This window comes from Myotis myotis, unplaced genomic scaffold (genome assembly GCF_014108235.1).
Source record: "Myotis myotis isolate mMyoMyo1 unplaced genomic scaffold, mMyoMyo1.p scaffold_m19_p_15, whole genome shotgun sequence".
Lineage (NCBI taxonomy): Eukaryota > Metazoa > Chordata > Mammalia > Chiroptera > Vespertilionidae > Myotis > Myotis myotis.
The window spans coordinates 44,000,777-44,019,753 of record NW_023416319.1 but is presented as its reverse complement, the minus strand read 5'-3'; the positions used below and the strand labels follow the sequence as shown (position 1 = coordinate 44,019,753).

General features: G+C 38.5%; 1 protein-coding gene across 2 annotated transcripts in view; it reads right to left on the bottom strand.

Moving 5' to 3' along the window:
- The window catches only part of VCL (vinculin), a 115,175-nt gene that overhangs the window by 61,407 nt on the left and 34,791 nt on the right, over window positions 1–18,977 (bottom strand). For both annotated transcript variants that reach the window (XM_036337169.1, XM_036337168.1), the window contains exon 2: window positions 8,474–8,544. In XM_036337169.1, coding sequence (XP_036193062.1) covers window positions 8,474–8,544 — 71 coding nt within the window. The remainder of the gene's footprint in view (window positions 1–8,473; window positions 8,545–18,977) is intronic.

Sequence of the window (18,977 nt, the reverse complement as noted above, 5' to 3'; positions counted from 1 at the left end):
ACTGCTATTATATGTAGCACTTAGCATGCTAAACACACAGAAATTAATCAATAAATATTTAATTAAACAGTTAGTGCGTCCAGCCCACTAATCAATCAATAGCACAGACATATTACTGCTGTTGTCTGATGATGATGATAGACGACAATGGAGCAAAAGGCAAATAGGAGTACAGAAGCTGAATCTCCTGCTGACAGTCTCTAAAGAAATAAACTTCTTATAGGGCAAGTTTAGCCAATATTTTAATAGTATAGTATTCCTAGAGTCTGGAGATTGAGGCAACTTCTATGGCAATTGCCATGCAACCCTACACCTTTTGAGCAACAGTATGGCTATTAATGCAATCTTGGGTAAAATTAGTAAATTGTAAACTCTATCTGCCAGGGGACTCAGCAATCAGACAACTTTTGCTTCCCCAAGAAACCTTCCTGTGACAATGCAAATCTTGCTCTATATTAAAATGGCTCTCACTTTACAATAAGGAATTGTTCAAGCACTGGAAGTCCCTCGTCAACGGTTACAACTCAGCTATATAATCTTTCACTGATACTAAGCCATTCTCCAACATTCAAACATGCCCTTAATTGCTAGCCACACAAATAGACCATGATTTGATTTTGGGACCCCCCAAATCCCGAAAATGTCAAAAATTCTGAAAATGTCATATCCTTCCCTAAAAAATATCTAAATATATATAAGATTGCTTAGGTATAAATTTATCGATAGAGCACAAGTCTTCTGATTTCTCCAGCCCTAACATTCTAACATTCTAGGAGTGGAGACTGATCTAAGAATAAATGTTTCAAACTTATTTTATTTAATTGTTTAATATTTTTTATAGATTTTAGAGAGGAAGGGAGAGGGAAAGATAGAAACATCAATGATGAGAGAGAATCACTGATCGACTGCCTCCTGTATGCCCGCTACTGGGGATCAAGCCCGCAACCTGGGCATGTGCCCTTGACCAGAATCGAACCCAGGGCCCTTCAGTTTGCAGGCCGGCGCTCTATGCACTGAGCCAAACTGGCCAGGGCTTATTTTATTCTATAGTGTTGCCAAAGCATATACTTAGAAATCCTTGTGAAACTGGATGACAGAGGAAGCTTCAGTCAATCATGCCCTGGAAACTTTCAAACATCAACCAAACAGCCCAAAAGAATGTCCTACTCAACAATTCCAAGGATGTCATTAATTGTTTCCATCTGTTTTCCCCTCTCTGTCCCCTCCCCCTCCCAGTCACGGCATCTACTTAAGTTATTTTCTGCTTTATTTTGCATTCTAAAGAAAAACAAGAATAGCATTAACAATGATCATGTTTTAAATTGCAGAATATTTATATGCCCCAAACTTTGTTTAACAACTAGTCATATCGTTTTTTTTGTACTCTGGAGAGTATAGCATACTAAGTTATGTATTTTTAAATTTTTCAGTTATCATAACGCAATTTTCCCTTCCAATGTTTTCCCAAGGAGACCAGGGTTTTCCCCATGGAATGATAAAGGTTAAAGCATCTAAATCAGTGGTTCTCAACCGTGGCTGCACATTAGAATCACCTGAGAATCTTTTTAAAATCCTGATTTCTGGGCCTCATCCTCCGGAAATTCTGTTTCTTTGTTACTAATGTTGTGGCCCCACCCCATAACAAAGAAACAGAATTTCCAGAGGATGAGGCCCAGAAATCAGGATTTTAAAAAGATTCCCAGGTGATTCTAATGTGCAGCCAAGGTTGAGAACCACTGATCTAAATGGTTTCATCCATTAATGATCTTTACCAAAACCAATAGTCTCCTTAGAAGTTGTACAATGATGACTTTCTGTCATTTTTTCCACACCTGTTGATTAGAATTCTCCTCCATCAATTAGAGCTACTAGGCTATAGTGAAATAAAGTCTGTATAGAAAAGGCAGGGTAGTCACAATTTTTTTTTCTTGTGATGAGAACTTTTAAGATCTTTTAGCAACTTTCAAATCTAAAATACAGTACTGTTAACTATAGTCACATCACATATTACACATTACATTACACCCCCAAGACTCATCTCTCTTATAACTAGATGTCTATACCTTCTGATCACCTTTACCCTTTTATCCACTCCCAACCCTGGGCCTCTGGCATCTACCAATCTATTTTCTGTATCTATGAGTTTCAGTTTTTTTGGTTTTTTGACGATTCCACAATGAATGAGATCATACAGTATGTGTCTCTCTGATTTCACTTAAGATAATGCCCTCAAGGTCCACCTATGTAGTTGCAAACAGCAGGGTTTCCTTCACTTTTATGGTTGAATAATAATATGGTTGAATAATATGGTTGAATAATATGGTTGAATATTACACATATATACAAATAATATAAAGTGTATATGTTACACATATATAAAATTTTTATCCATTCATTCATTAGTGCACAGTTAGGTTGTGTCCATGTTTTGGCTACTGTAAATAATGCTGCAATGAACATGGAGGTGCAGATATCTTTTTGAGACAGTGATTTCATTTCCTTTGGATGAATATCCAAAAGTGAATTACTGAATTATATGGTAGTTTTATTTTTAATTTTTTGAGGAACCTTTGGAAAAGCAGGATAAATGTTTAATTATTTTCTTTAAATTATCAATTACCAGCGAACCAAGAAGGCAGCATAAATAAACACCGGTACTCACCGCCTCCCACAACCACATCAAAATTATAACTAAAATAAAGAGCAACCATCGTTCAGAACTGCTGAAAGCTGGCTAACTGGAAGTCCTACAACTAGAGAAATAAAGAAAGCACACTGAAACTGGTTGTAGGGGAGGAGGCACGGAACAGGCTGGTCCAACATCCACATGTGCCATTTTTTTAATTGGGAGGGCTATCTCAGCTGCAGAGGCCCCCACCCCCCGTGAGGAGCAAGAGGTCCCAGCCCCACACCAGACCCCCAGCCAGGATCCCAGAGCTGGGAAGAGAAGTACCCATAACTTCGGACTGTAAAAACCAGCGGGGATTATGGCTGAGTGATGCAGAGGCTGCTGGAGACTAGGTGTTCCTCTTAAAAGGCCTGTGCACAAACTTACTCGGACTCAATCACTCTGAGCTCCAGCGCCGGGAGGCTTTGGGGGACCCAGGGACATACAGGCAGGAACTAGATTGTCTAGCATCCCGGCAAGAATTCGGGGGTGGCTTTCTTCCAGATGGGGGTCCTTACAGAGGTTAATGTTCAGGTGCTAGGACCTCCCCCATTGCAGAGCTGACTGGCAGCCATACTAGTATCTGAGTCTCCATCAGTCTGGCTCACACTGTTCACTCTGCTCTGATGATTCCTTGAAACCTCGCCCCAACCAAGTTGTTTTTAGCCCCACCCAAGCTGTTTACAACAGCTTTTCCATATGAATGGCCTATCCTGGCTCAGGCTTCAGATTTTACTAAAAATCTCTCAAACAAGCAGCAATGGGCATCAGGGTGCCCAAACTATCAATAAAAGACCCTAGACCCAGCACTAACATCAGCCTGCCTTGCTTCTCAACTGGGCCTCACCTGGGTACTTCACAAGCCCAATACAAGTAGCAGCCATCTGCAAACCTCTCTGTAGCTCCTGCCAGGTGGCCCCAGGTAGTGGCTGACTTTGCACCTCCCAGGAGGTCCCAGAGCCAGTGCACCTGGTGGAAAGCTTCAGACCATACCAGATTACAACTCTATACATCCACAAGCGACACACTCAAGGGGCAGACTCAGTGAGCACCAAAACCCCACTGAAGCAAGTCCTGCTCTATAGGGGTGACTCCCGCAGAGCTGCTCTTCCACTGTAGTCACAGCTGGTCCTCACAGCCAATTGGCCGGGAGATCAATTCCTCCCAGTGACACCAACAGCAACCAAGTTTCAACTTCAAGACTATGCACACAGCCCACACAAGAGCACATGCAGAGTGCCCAGCTCAGGTGACTGGGGTGGCTGAGCCATTGGGCCTTACAGGACACCTACTACACAGGGCCACTCTACCAATTCCAGGAGACATAGCAGCTCTACCTAATATAGAAACAAACAGGGAAGCAGCCAAAATGCAGAGACAAAGAAACATGTCAGAAATGAAAGAAATGGAAGCAAACAAACTACTGGATACAGAATTCAAAACAATAATTATAAGGTAACTCAAGAATCTCAATGAGAACTTTAAGGGATTCAAAGAGAACTTCAAGGGACTTAGTGAGACTTTCAAGGATGTTACTGAGAATGTCAAAGACATGAAAAAGGACCAGTCAGAAATTAAGTATACACTAACTAAAATAAAGAATAATTTACAAGGATTCAACAGTAGAGGATTCCGAGAATCAAATAAACAATTTGGAACATGAAGAAGTAAAAAACACCCAATTAGAAGAGCAAAAAGAAAAAAGAATCCAAAAATATGAAGATAGTATAAGGAGCCTCTGGGACAACTTTAAGCGTACCAACATTCACATTATGGAGGTACCAGAAGGAGAAGAGAGAGAACAAGATATCGAAAACCTATTTGAAGAAATAATGACAGAAAACTACCCCTACCTGCTGAAAGAAATATACTTACAAGTGCATGAAGCATAGAGAGTCCCATACAAGAGGAACCCAAAGAGGTCCACACCAAGATACATCATAATTAAAATGCCAAGGGTTAAAGACAAAGAGAGACTCTTAAAAGCAGCAAGAGAAAAGCAGTTAGTTACCTACAAGGGAGCACCTATACAACTGTCAGTTGATTTCTCAATAGAAACGTTGCAGGCCAGCAGGGAGTGGTAAGAAATACTCAAAGTCATGAATAGCAAGGACCTATTACAACCAACATTACTCTACCCAACAAAGCTCTCATTTAGAATTGAAGGTCAGATAAAGAGCTTCACAGACAAGAAAAAGCTAAAGGAGTTCATCACCACCAAACCAAGCATTACATGAAATGTTGAAGGGTATTCTTTAAGAAGAGGAAGAAGGAATAAAAAGATAAAAAATATGAACATTAAAAAAGCAATAAATACATATCTATCAACAATTGAATCTATAAATCAAAATAAACAAAAAATAAATAAATTTTAAAAATAAAATAAAGGAATAAGAAATCTAATGACCAAAATAAGCTGGTGAACAAAATAGAATCAGAGGCATGGAAATATGGAACAGACTGACAAATCTCAGAAGGAAGGGAGGAGTGGGGCAGGGAAAGAAAGATTAGCCAAAGATCTTACATACATATATGCATTATCTATGGACACAGACAATAGGATAGTGAGGTCCTGGGACTGGGTGGAGAGGGGCAATGGGGGAAAAAAAGTGGGATATCTATAATACCCTCAATAATAAAGATTTTTTTAAAATAAAGAAAGAAGAAAATAAATTACCAATTACCAGCATAAGGGGTTGGTGTCCTAGTTACCATCAAGGGTGATCAATTTATTTTGCTTTAAAATTATCTAGTTTGCCGAAACCGGTTTGGCTCAGTGGCTAGAGCGTCAGCCTGCAGACTGAAAGGTCCCAGGTTCGATTCCGGTCAAGGGCATGTACCTTGGTTGCGGGCACATCCCCAGTAGGAGATGTGCAGGAGGCAGCTGATCGATGTTTCTCTCTCATCGATGTTTCTAACTCTCTATCTCTCTCCCTTCCTCTCCGTAAAAAATCAATAAAATATATTTTAAAAAAAAAATTATCTAGTTTGTAAAAGATGTTATCACAATTAGGGCACACACCTTAATTTTTCTAAGTTCCCAAAGAAGCCTATGAGAGTACACTATATATTTCACAGGTATATCTCTGGGAGTGAGCAGAAATGAGTTTACTAAAGAAATTCATTTACTAATCAAATGATATTCAGATTTCAATATCAAGGTTGAAAGAACTTTCTGTGGGATCATCTACCCGTGGTCGGCAAACTGTGGCTCACGAGCCACATGCGGCTCTTTGGCCCCTTGAGTGTGGCTCTTCCTAAGCCTTAAGAGTACCCTAATTAAGTTAATAACAATGTACCTATCTATACAGTTTAAGTTTTAAAAATTTGGCTCTCAAAAGAAATTTCAATCGTCGTACTGTTGATATTTGGCTCTGTTGACTAATGAGTTTGCCGACCACTGAGATTCTAGTCCAACCACCCATCTGACATTAAAATCCCCTGTACACTCTCACCATGCTCTATACCTTTCAGAGAGTGATAGGCAAATGGGTACAAGTTGAGGCTGTGTTTTTAAGGTAAGGTAAACGCAAGTTTAGTTATAATATGTTTACTGACAGCATAGGATTCCTCTTAATATTACTATGCTGATGCAATGGCACATAACCAAAGTACACTCACATTGGTTAGAACTAGAAGAAACACTGGAGGCCACCAAGGTCAATACAAGCAAGTAAAAAGAGACACCCCTCTCCCCCGCAAAAAAGATACTCCCACAAAACAGGTTCTACAAAACACAGATGCTTCTGGTACCTTTGACACATGAACATTTTGCAGAATTAACAGAAACATAGTTCTGTAGAAACACCCACTTAAGTAAGTTAGAAATATGAAGACATCCATAAGGGTGAAAATTTGCATCTGTTCAATTAAAATAATAGAACATAAGGAGGATAAAAATAAACACATCTCACTTTAAAACTGTGATGTATAACATACATACAGAAAAAATGCCCCAAAACATATGTATAATATAACAATTATTTTAAAAAAACACAACCATCCAACACTGTAAGTCAACACTACAAACCAAAACAATTCAACACTATAAGTCGAAACAACTCAATACTATAAGTCAAGAAATAGAACATTATCACCATTTTAGAAGCCCCTATGTGCTTCTCCCTTGTACAACCCTGTTTCTTCTTCCCAGAGGTACCAGTTCTCTGACTTTTATGATCATTTTTCCTTACTCCTCTTTATCATTTTACCAAATAAACAGACATCGCTAACATGCCAGTTTATTTCTACAATGTTTCTGAACTTTAAATAAATGGAGCCTAATTATCTATCTAGCTATCTATAATTTATTCATATCTCTCAATTGTTTTTGAGATTCATTTACTCTTTTATTCTAATTGAGGTGAAATAAACATAATATCAATCACTTTAAAGAAAAAAATTCCCATTCCTTTATTACTGATTAATATTCCAATTTGTGACTACACCATGATTGTTTTTATCCATTCAATTGTAGATAGACCAAAAGGATCATCATGAACACTGTCAATATCAATATTTTTGTATATCGATCCTAGTGTGCAGGGGTTTCTCTAGAGAACATACCTGAGAGTGGAATTTCCTATCTTCTCCTTTGTTAATACCAAACTTCTTTCTCAAAGTGTCTGTACCAATTTACATTCCCAAGAGCAGTATATAGGAGTTCCAATTGCTCTACATCCTCATCAACAACGGATATTGTCTGACTTCCTTTTTTGTAACTGAATACTTATCTCATTCTTATTGACTCGCAGAGGCTCTACTTTTTTAAAAAACTGTTATGGGCCCTGGCCAGTGTAGCTCAGTTGGTTGGGCATTGTCCTGTACATCAAAAGGTTGCCGGTTCAATTCCCAGTCAGGGTACCTGCCTAGGTTGTGGGGCTCGATCCCTGGTAGGGGCATGTAAGAGGCACCCAATCAATCTCTCACATCAATGTTTCCCCCTCTCTCCCTCTCCCTTCCTCTTTCTCTAAAAATTTATTTTAAATCTTTTAAAAAAGAAATAAAATAACTGTTATGCATCAACCTTTACTTTTACTTAGGACTTGACTACCATTTAGAACAAAGCCATTAATCAAAGCCAATATAAGCAAGAACCTGGGAAGTTTTAACTAATCAAAAGTTAGTATCTCTGCTTTTATGCAGGATAGGCCAGAATGTCTGAAAATTATTTGTAAGAGAATTAGGTGAAATGTAAATATAACAAATTTAAAATGTTATTGAAATATAATAATGGTTTTTACGTTTATTCCCTATCTCCAAGCAAAGGTGTTCAGTATATAATTCAGGCTTATTATGTATGCTAAGATCAGAATGCTTCTGAATCCTTTTCATTCTGGAAAACAACACGCAGAAGCCATGATTTTATTAAAAATAATTATGTTGCCCTAACCAGGTAGCTCAGTTGATTAGAGCATTATTCTGATATGCCAAGGCTGTGGTTCAATCTCCAATCAGGGCACATACAACAGTCAACCAATGAATACATAAATGAGCATAAATGAGTGGAACAACAAATATCTATCTATCTCTCAAATAAAAATAATTAAAAATAAACATCAAAAAATAAAAAAAAATAAAAATAAACATCAAATACAGTGGTCTTGAAAAATAATAATAATGTTTAAAATGCCCAACACAAATGAATAAAATCAGCAGTAGGAAACCTAAGTGTTAAAAGATGAAAAATTGAAATTTCAATTTTAAACACAGTATTATATTTTAAAATATAACTGGAACAGTTACTTTTCTTCCTAAGAAGAGGATTATTCTTCTTAGCAACAAAAGAATACTTTAATTACTCACTTAATAAATGCTGGTGGCATATCTCTCTTCAAAATCTGATCCTCAGTGGTTTGAACAGTCTCTTTCCCAACCTAGAGAGGAAAGAGAGTCACAATATAAATTCTCAGACTTTAAAAACTTTTGGTAAACCATATTTAAAACTGTATAGTATACTTTATACTATATTTATATACTTTATAGTAATTAAATTCAAAGAAAATTTTGGAATATTTTACAATTATCAAGATTTCTCCCATATATGCTTCCACAACACACTTGGATAACAATCTGAAGTACAAACATAATGTATTAAACCATCTCTAGAGTAATTACTTTGAAGGCATCATTGAGCACAGAGAAAAAAAATTCATTGAAATATATATGGGTGATGTGTGCATGTTTAACTGACAAACTGCTTTGTCTCTAAAAAAAGCACACAAAGTACCTGAATCAAGGTGGGTAGGCTAACGTGTTTATGGGGGGGGGGGGGGGGGGGGAATGTTATTGGATTGGGAAAAATATGTGATGGAATTATGACTCTGAAATTAGAAATCAAACATATGAAAATACTAGTACACAACTTCACTAGTAATCAGCATATTTTTCCCCTAATTCTTTATATATATATATATATATATATATATATATATATATATATATTTTATTGATTTTTTACAGAGAGGAAGGGAGAGGGATAGAGAGTTAGAAACATCGATGAGGGAGAAACACCGATCAGCTGCCTCCTGCACATCCCCTACTGGGGATGTGCCCACAGCCAAGGTACATGCCCTTGACTGGAATCGAACCTGGGACCCTCCAGTCCGCAGCTGACGCTCTATCCACTGAGCCAAACCAGCTAGGGCTCCCCTAATTCTTTTTAAAGATCAACTTAAAAAGATAAAATATATAATGCTAAATGCTGCAATGGAATAGTTTTACACCCTACTGGTGGAAATATAAGTTGGTATATTCTCTTTAGATAATCATTTGTTAGTGTGTGTTAAGGAACATAAAAAATGTCATATCTGGGAGTTCCACTTATGAGAATATACCCTATTAGCAATAATATCAAATATGGTAATAACAATATTCACAAAAGTATTCATTATCATGTTAGTTATGAAAGCCAAAATGTTTTTAAAATAACTTAGCCAACAACAAGGAATACTTATGTAAATTAAGATATATTTTTAGCTTGAATACTGTGGGGTTATTAAAACAATGGTTATAAAGACTAAGCACTATGGGAAAATTTGACATTATATTTTATTTAAAAGGAAAAATAAAAAATAATATACTATGAACAAAACAAACCAAAAAATCCATATGTATAAGGAAAAACAGTGAAAGAGTATAAAACAATATTTATACTGTTACCAGTGGTTTTATTAATTCTTGTGAAATTTTTTAGTGAATTTGTATCTATATTTCCTGTTTTCTAATTTTCTGGAATGTGAATATAGACTTTTTTTAGTTTAAAAACTAATACCAAGCACTGACTGGTGTGGCTCAGTTGGTTGAGTGTAGTTCCATGCACAGAGATGTTGACAGTTCAGTTCCCAGGGCACATGCCTGGGGTTGGGCTCAATCCCCACTGGGGGGCATGCAGAAGGCAGCTGATCAATGTTTCTTTCTCATTGATGTTTCTCTCCCTCTCCCTTCCTCTCTCTTTCAAATCAATTTTTATAAAAATTTAAACTAATATTAAAATGTTATTCTTGGTTTCTTAGATACAAATATTTTCTACCTAATAATTTTAGAATGTATGTGTCATTTTATTTAAATCTTCTAAGTCAGTGGTTCTCAACCTTCCTAATGCCGCGACCCGTTAATACAGTTCCTCATGTTGTGGTGAACCCCAACCATAAAATTATTTTCGTTGCTACTTCATAAGTGTAATTTTGCTACTGTTATGAATCGTAATGTAAATATCTGATATGCAGGATGTATTTTCATTGTTACAAATTGAACATAATTAAAGCATATTGATTAATCACAAAAACAATATGTAATTATATATGTGTTTTCCGATGGTCTTAGGTGACTCCTGTGAAAGGGTCGTTCAACCCCCCAAAGGGGTCGCGACCCACAGGTTGAGAACCACTGTTCTAAGTGCTAATGGCCAAAAAATTTAAAAATATTGAAATATTAAAAGTCACACTAACCAGATTGTGTGTCTGTGCACATGTATTTATTATACCACAAATGATACACATACTTACCTTCTTCAAAATTATCCCTATGTAAGACTTAGATGTCAATTTCCCTTTCACTATATCACATATACTGTAAAGTATTATAAAAGTAAAGTTCAATATAGTGAATGGTGAAATTCACCAATTCTATCAATATAAAGCTACCTAAGACTGTTAAATCATAAATATAAACCCCACTTTAATGCAGAAATCTGTAAAATTTTCTAAGCTCAGAATGGAAAGTATCTCAATCCTACTATCTAACCATTTAACTTTTGATTGAGTTTAAAGATGAAAATGAAAAGATAAATTCCTAAATGCACAGTAAAGCAGCTAAAGGCAAAAACACAATAAACTATTCTCAGAGAGTACAAGTCATGCATTAAGTTAATAAATACAAGTTTTTTCTCTCAAGTTAATAGCTCAGAAAGAGCAACACACATTACACTGTGTAAGAGCCAGTGCTTTGTAGACAATAGACTATCTGTATACAAATAAAAGCCTTTTAAATCAGCAGCTGGTTCGGTAGAGTTTTTCAGATCAAAACATGACAGAATGTTTCCAGATGTATTATTCACTAGATTCCCCAACCAAAATCAACCATTCAAAAAGCTGTGAACCATCGCTTCTCTGCCTTTTGGCTAAGATCAAGTATAGTAAAAAGCTGTGGGCCATGATTTCATGAAGTAAAAGATGATGTTCAGAAATAATCACTAGCTCATACTAAGTACAAAGGGCCTAGGAGATTCACATTTAGATACATGGAAGGTCCTTTTATTTTAGACACTCACATATACTGAGAGAGGAAGAGAGGGAGGAATGGGGAGGGAGAGGGGGGAGGGAGAAAGAGAGAGAGAATGAATTTTTCTAATGTCTTCTTTTTTTATTAATATATTTTTATTGATTTCAGAGAGGGAGAGATAGAAACATCAACGATGAGAGAGAATCATTGATTGGCTGCCTCCTGCATGCCCCTACTGGGAATAGAGCCCGAGATCCGGGCATGTGCTCTTGACCGGAATCGAACCTGAGACCCTTCAGTCTGCAGGCTGATGCTCTATCCACTGAGCCAAACCAGATAGGGGCCTTCTTTAGAAAGTATTCAGGCCGAAACCGGTTTGGCTCAGTGGATAGAGCGTCGGCCTGCGGATGAGAGGTCCCAGGTTCGATTCCGGTCAAGGGCATGTACCTGGGTTGCGGGCATATCCCCAGTAGGAGATGTGCAGGAGGCAGCTGATTGATGTTTCTCTCTCATCAATGTTTCTAACTCTCTATCTCTCTCCCTTCCTCTCTGTAAAAAATCAATAAAATATATTTAAAAAAAAAAAAGAAAGTATTCAGTTATTCAGTTTTATTAAACATACCCTGGGTACTGGGATAAATAGGAAATAAAAATAAGTTTCCTGCCTTCATAAAAGTGATATTCTAGTAGGATTAGACAGCAAGTACAAAAGTAAATAAATAAATAAACAAAATCATTCCAGATAATGATAAGGATGATGCGATAGAATGGAGTAGAGGGAGCCTACCTTAGAAAGAATAGACAAAGCAGATTTCTCTGAGGAAGTAACATTGGAGTTAAGACTTTGAAGCTGGGAAGGAACCACACATGTAGAGGCTGAAAAGAACAATCCAGAGGGGGAAAAAGCCCCGTGGAAGGAAAGTTTGGGTATATTCAAGGAACCACAGGAGGCCAGTGAGGAGGCAGGTGTGGGGACGAGGTTGGGTAAGAAGGCAAGGCTAGGTCACAAAGCACAAAGAGACTTTTGGGCCAGGTTCAGGTGTTTGGAATCTTTTCTAAGCACAACAGGAAGCAGGGGTGGTAAAGGAGAGGTTGGCATGATCTGATTTTTCTCTTCAAATGGTCATTTTCCTTGTTGTATGGACAAGTGATCTTAGCAGGGTGACAAGTTAGGAGGCTATTGCAATCACCCAGGAGACAATAGTGACTTAAAACAAGACTTGAAAGTGAAAATGGAGAATTACTTCTTTGGGAAGCAGACAGAATTAATAGGACTTGTTCTTGGACAGACTGAGGTAAGGGTTGGGGAGCAGACTGAGGGAAAGAAATAAAAAGCTCTCGATAAAACAATCATATACCAGGCAGAACTGTGAAAACAAATATTCTGACCCCAGTTAAGGAAATTACTAAGGAATGAATTTTATTTAATTACTTTTTTTTTTTAATATATTTTATTGATTTTTTACAGAGAAGAAGGGAGAGGGATAGAAAGTCAGAAACATCGATGAGAGAGATCGATCAGCTGCCTCCTGCACACCCCCTACTGGGGATGTGCCCGCAACCAACGTACATGCCCCTGACCAGAATCGAACCTGGGACCCCTGAGTCCGCAGGCCGACGCTTTATCCACTGAGCCAAACTGGTTCGGCTAATTACTTTTTAAAAAATTATCTTTATTATTGAAAATATTACAGATGTCCCCTTTTCTCCCCCATTGACCCCCTTCACCCTGCACCCCACTCCCCAGGTCTTCACCCCACTATTGTCTGTGTCCATGGGTTATGCATATAAGTTCTTTAGTCTTATTTAACTACCTTATAGCTCTCTTATAAGAGTGACAGTAAGTGGGAAAGAGAAATAGATAATAGAAAGATACTCAAGTGATGGGAACTAAATCTGATTTACTATTCTAAGTTGCATTCATACTTCCAGTGAGAGTATCCACAAACACTCTCATCTTCAATATACTCAGTCTAGAATAGGTCAGGTTCAATGACTGGTCCAGGTTTCAAGGCACAACACACAAAACATGACTATGTGGAATGACTGCCAACTTCACTTGGGGAGTTAATTTTTGGCAATGTTATCCAACAGAACTTTCTGTTGTGATGGAAATGTTCTACTTAAACTGTGCTACCCAATACAGTAGCCATTAGCCACACGTAGCTATTGAACACTTTGAAATGTGCTAGTGCAACTGTGGAACTGAATTTTTTAATTTTAATTAATTTTAATTCTTTTTCATTAAACTTCATTCTTTTATGCAGTTTTAAGTCCACAGCAAAATTGAAGGGAAGATACAGAGATTTCCTTACACTTTCTGCCCCCATACATCAAAAGCCTCTCACATTAACATCCCCCACCAGAGTGGTATTTGTTACAATTGATGAACCTATCATCGACATAATGTAATCATCCAAGTTCATAGTTAACATTACGGTTCACTGTTGGTATGGTATATTCCAGTGTTTGACAAATATATAATGACATGTATCCATCGTTATGGTCTCATACAGAGAATTTCCCTAAGAATCCTGTGTTCTGCCTATTCACCCCTCCCTGTCCCCAAACCCCTGGCAACCAATGATATTTTTACTGTCTCCATCGTTTTGCCTTTCCCAGAATGTCATACAATTGATCATACAGTATGGAGCCTTTTCAGATTGGCTTCTTTCAATTAATTTTAATTTAAATTGCCATTTGTGGCTGGAGGCTACCATACTGTACAGCTCAGGTCTATGGGACTTTGTCTCCTAAAACTGATCTTCCTGCCTCCAGACCCCTCCCCCTTCTAATGTACTCTTCACACAGCTGCTAGATTATCCTTCTTTTTTGCCTTTGCTATGTGGTATCTTCACACACACAAAAGGGGGGAGGGGAGGGCAGGGGGAGCTGGGCCTGGAAAGGTCAAAGTTGCCAGGTAGAGAAGAGAGATCAGACAGCCCAAGCAGAAAGAGGAACACAGGCAAAGGCTCCGGGGGTTTAAGCATGTGATTGACTTGACAAGAAAGACAGGCGGGTGTGGCTTCCGCAGAGGGCAGGGCTGGGAAGGACATGCTGAATCAGCCTATGAGAGGCTGAATGCCAAGTCAAGGCAGAGAGAATTATATAACTTAACCTGCCCATTTATTCAAAAGTTATCATCCTCTGTCCTAGTTCTTTCCAAATCAGTGTTCACGCACTGAAGTATCAAGTCAAGAACTTCCAAATAAGCTGGGTTTCTAAATATACACAGGACCAGAAAAGCTTCTTCTTTTTGTGAACAATGGCAAGCAAGCCTGTCTAGGAGAGCCAGGGACAAAGCTTCACGCTTCTCCGCCACCAGCCAGATCACAGCAAACGCACTGTCCTCTGCTCTCCCCACAGCACCCATCTCTTCCAAATAAGAGGAAAAGAACAGTTTTAAAAGGGATTAACTCACAAAATGCTGTTTGTTAGAGAGCAGGAATCTTCATGACTCGTGGAAGGACATTATTCCTGGGGGTCAGCCTCAGTGTGGGGAAGACATGATCCCTACAATAGGCTACAACTCTGCAAACGCGCAGGTCAGTTATAATCTTGACAAATGCTTCTTAAACCTGTTGAGCACCAGGTAAGTAAAACACTTGGCTGGTTAAGCCAAATGTTTTTGCTACATACATGTTAAGAGCACATGCATGGGAATTTGGTGACTTGGTTTCTAGTTCTGGCCAAGCTACTAAATGGCAATGAGACTGTAAATAAACCATGTTAATTACTCAAATATTTCTTTACACTATGTGATCTCTTTAGGTGTTGTCTCACTTATCTACTGTGAGTGGGCCAAGTTTCATTTAGCTCTTTGACAAAGGAAATGCACCTTTAAATTTATCTTTTCACCCTGGCTGGTGTGGCTCAGTTGGTTTGAGTGTAGTCCTATACAGGGGCTCAATTCCTGGTAAGGGCACATACATATGTTTCAGGTTTAATCCCTGATGAGGGCACGTATGGGAGGCAAAAACCAATATTTCTCTCTCCTTTCTCTCTCTCTCTCTCTCTCTCTCTCTCTCTCTCTCTCTCTCTCTCTCTCTCTATCTCTCAACATATCCTGGTCTGAGGATTAAATAAATAAATTTATCTTTTCTACCTTAAGTCCTCATTTACTACCTCAAATTCTTTTGGGGAACAAGACATATAAAATGATTAATAAATACAAATTTTAAAAGATCTCCCTTCCTATATATTCTATCTATATGTTTTATGAATGTGAAATTAAACTGAAGTAGGTGCCTGATTTTTTTAACCTTAAAATAAATCTGATTCTCTCGGGGGGGGGGGGGGGAGTTATATGTTAAAGGATTAAAAACAAAAACAAACAAACAAAAAATACCAGCCCTGGCCAGTGTGGCTCAGTTGATTGGATGTAGTCCCATGCAACAAAAGGTTGCTGATTCCATTCCCCATTAGGGTACATGCCCAGGTTGCCGTCTCGATCCTGGTGGGGTGTGTGCAGGAGGCAGCTGATTGATGATTCACTTTCACCTAGATGTTTCTCTCTCTCTCTCTCTCTCTCTCTCTCTCTCTCTCTCTCTCTCTCTCTCTTTCTTTCTCTCCTCTCTCTCTCTCCCTCTCCTTTCCTCTCTCTCTCTCTAAAAAAATCAATAAAAATATTTTTTGGAAAAAAAACACACATACAGCCCTGACCGGTTTGGCTCAGTGGATAGAGCGTCGGCCTGCGGACTGAAGGGTCCCAGGTTTGATTCCAGTCAGGGGCATGTGCCTTGGTTGCGGGCACACCCCCAATGGGGGGTGTGCAGGAAGCAGCTGATCAATGTTTCTCTCTCATTGATGTTTCTAGCTCTCTGTCCCTCTCTCTTCCTCTCTGTAAAAAATCAATAAAATATATATTAAAAAAGAAAAACACATACAGAAAAAAGAATGACATACAGGTCTTAATTATAGTCTAAGTTCTACGCAAGTTTTCCAGGTCAGCATTTAAAAATAACCCTTGCAAAATAATCTGACTTTATAGTAGATATATTTTATTTTTTCCAAACTTTATTCCATTGCTGAAACTCAAATTTCTTGGTTCTATTCACTGCTAAAATTATTTCTTTTATTTTCTTCTTCAAAGAATTGCCTCTAACTCATGACGCCCAATCCCATTCAATTCAATAAAGGGACAAGTGCCAACTATGTGTCCACTAGGTGGTGGGAAGAGAATGAGATAAGAAATAAAGCATCCTTAGACATTAAACTGAAATAATGGTGTGAATGAATAACAGGCCTGGGGCATTTTTAGGGGCTTGGCAGAAAGCCCTGTTTCCTTTGAAGAGCTCTTACTTTGTTCAGTAGTTGATTTAAATATCTTTTGTTCCATATGTGACTTTAGTTCAAAATTCTATGTGAGAGGCCTCTTGTCTTCTGATGTTGTTGTTACTCCTTTCATCACAGTCTACTAGATCTGATTCAGTGATGTAGAGAGATTTGGTTTCTTTCCAGCAAAAAAAGCTTGGCTAGTTCAAGTCACAATCCAGACTAAAATTTAGGTTAATATAGATGACTCCCTTAGCTAGACTAAGTGTAAGAAAACAGGAAGACAAGACACAGCAGGGAGGACTTGTGTTACCAATTTGTACATATAAGTGGTAACTATAGAGTATTATATTACATGGGTGGCAGGGAGATGGTAATCAACAGAAGTTCTTAATGGACAAGAAGATACAAATAATGAAAACGTAAGACTAACTTACAGTTAAAGCTACAGGCCAACTGATTGTGACCAGATAAGGGAATGTCACCCATCTGCCTGTACTCAGTTTGGCTCAAATCAATGTTTCTTATGGCATTAAGTATTAGGCTGATCAATCCATTATACTAAACAGCCATTCTTATATGCAGCTGTGTCCAGTAGCATACCTGGGACATACAAGAATAATGTATATGACCCACCATCAGCAACACTTTTGATTGTTGCCCTGCAGTGATGATGGATTTGTGATCCATCCACTCCCTCACTGGTACCTTTCGTGTATCATTCACAGATGGTATACCAAAGTCAGGTGTTTAAAAAGCCACATATCCAGAAAAACTAGAACTCTTAACCTATTCTGATTTCCAACTTATTCACGTAATCAAATACTTTCTATGGGGTAGACACTGTGTGCAACACTGTGTGCGACTGGGGATACAAAAATAAGTGAGACTCAGTCCTTGCCCTTCACAGACAAGAAAATGCTTAAACAAATCATGTTACACCACATGTAACACATGCTTAAGAGAGTGACATGCAAGATTCAGTTCTGCATCAGTGAGGTAGGAGGAGTTTCACAGAAGATACTCTAGGAAGGGTAATAAGAGCTCTCCACACCCAGCTGGCATGACTCAGTGGTTGAGCCTCAACCAGGAGGTCACGGTTCAATTCCCAGTCAGGGAACATGCCTGGGTTGCAGCTCAGTCCCCAATAAGGGGCCTGCAGGAGACAGATGATCAATGATTCCCTCTCACCACTGATGTTTCTATCTCTCTCCTTCTCCCTTCCTATCTGAAATCAATAAAATATATACTTTTTAAAAAGAGGAATAATGAGAATTATGAAAGAACGGAGAGCTTTCCAGGAGTAAGGCAGCATATGTGAAAGCATGGCCTCAGTAGGAGGTGTGCAGGAGGCAGCTGCCTGGGGGAAAGCCTGGCAGGACAGTCTCATCAGCTATCCAGTTCAGGGAAGACAGATCCATGTAGCTGGAACACTGGGTATAGGTTAAAGAGGAGGCGAGGAAAGGAGAGAAAATTGGAGAAGCAGTAAGGGGCCACATCAAGGAGGGCTTTGTACGCCAGGGGCTTAAGTGTTATTCTCAGAGCAGTGGGAATCATTTAATTGTTCTAAGCAAAAGATATTATTAGGTTTGCATTTCAATAAGAAATATACAGCAAGAACAGACCAGAGGGAAGATAACTAGGAGGACAAGTTTACTTGTTAGTTCATTTATTCAATCAACAAATACAGGGTGGGGCAAAGTAGGTTTATAATTGTTCATACGGAAAATAATACAATAATTAATAAATAATAATATAGGAATAAACTCCGTGGTTTGCGTACTCACAACTGTAAACCTGCTTTTGCCCCGCCCTGTATCTATATAACATACGCCAGGTATTACGGGCAGTGTTGAAGAAAACACACGTGGGCCCTCATTTCAAGGAGCTTAGAGGCAGTGAAAGATAAACTAAAGATGAACTAAAGTAGCAGTATACACGGATATGAGGGCAAATGTAAGAGATCATCTACATGACATTCACTCCATATGGAGGGTGAGGGAGAAATCAAGATGATTTCCCAGGCTTCTGACTCAAATGACTTGGTAGTACAGGTAATTTAAGAAAGCCAGATCTGAGCATCCTCCTGTGCACTGAAAGATCACTGGTTCCATTCCCAATCAGGGCACACGCCCAGGTTGCAGGTTCAGTCCCAAGAAGGGTGTGTACCAGAGGCAACTGATGTTTCTCACATCAATGTTTCTCTCTCGCTCGCTCGCTCTCACTCTCTCCCTCCCTCCCTCCCTCCCTCTCCATTCCTCTCTCTCTAAAATCAATAAAAAAAAAAAATTTAAAAGAAAGCCAGATCTCAGAG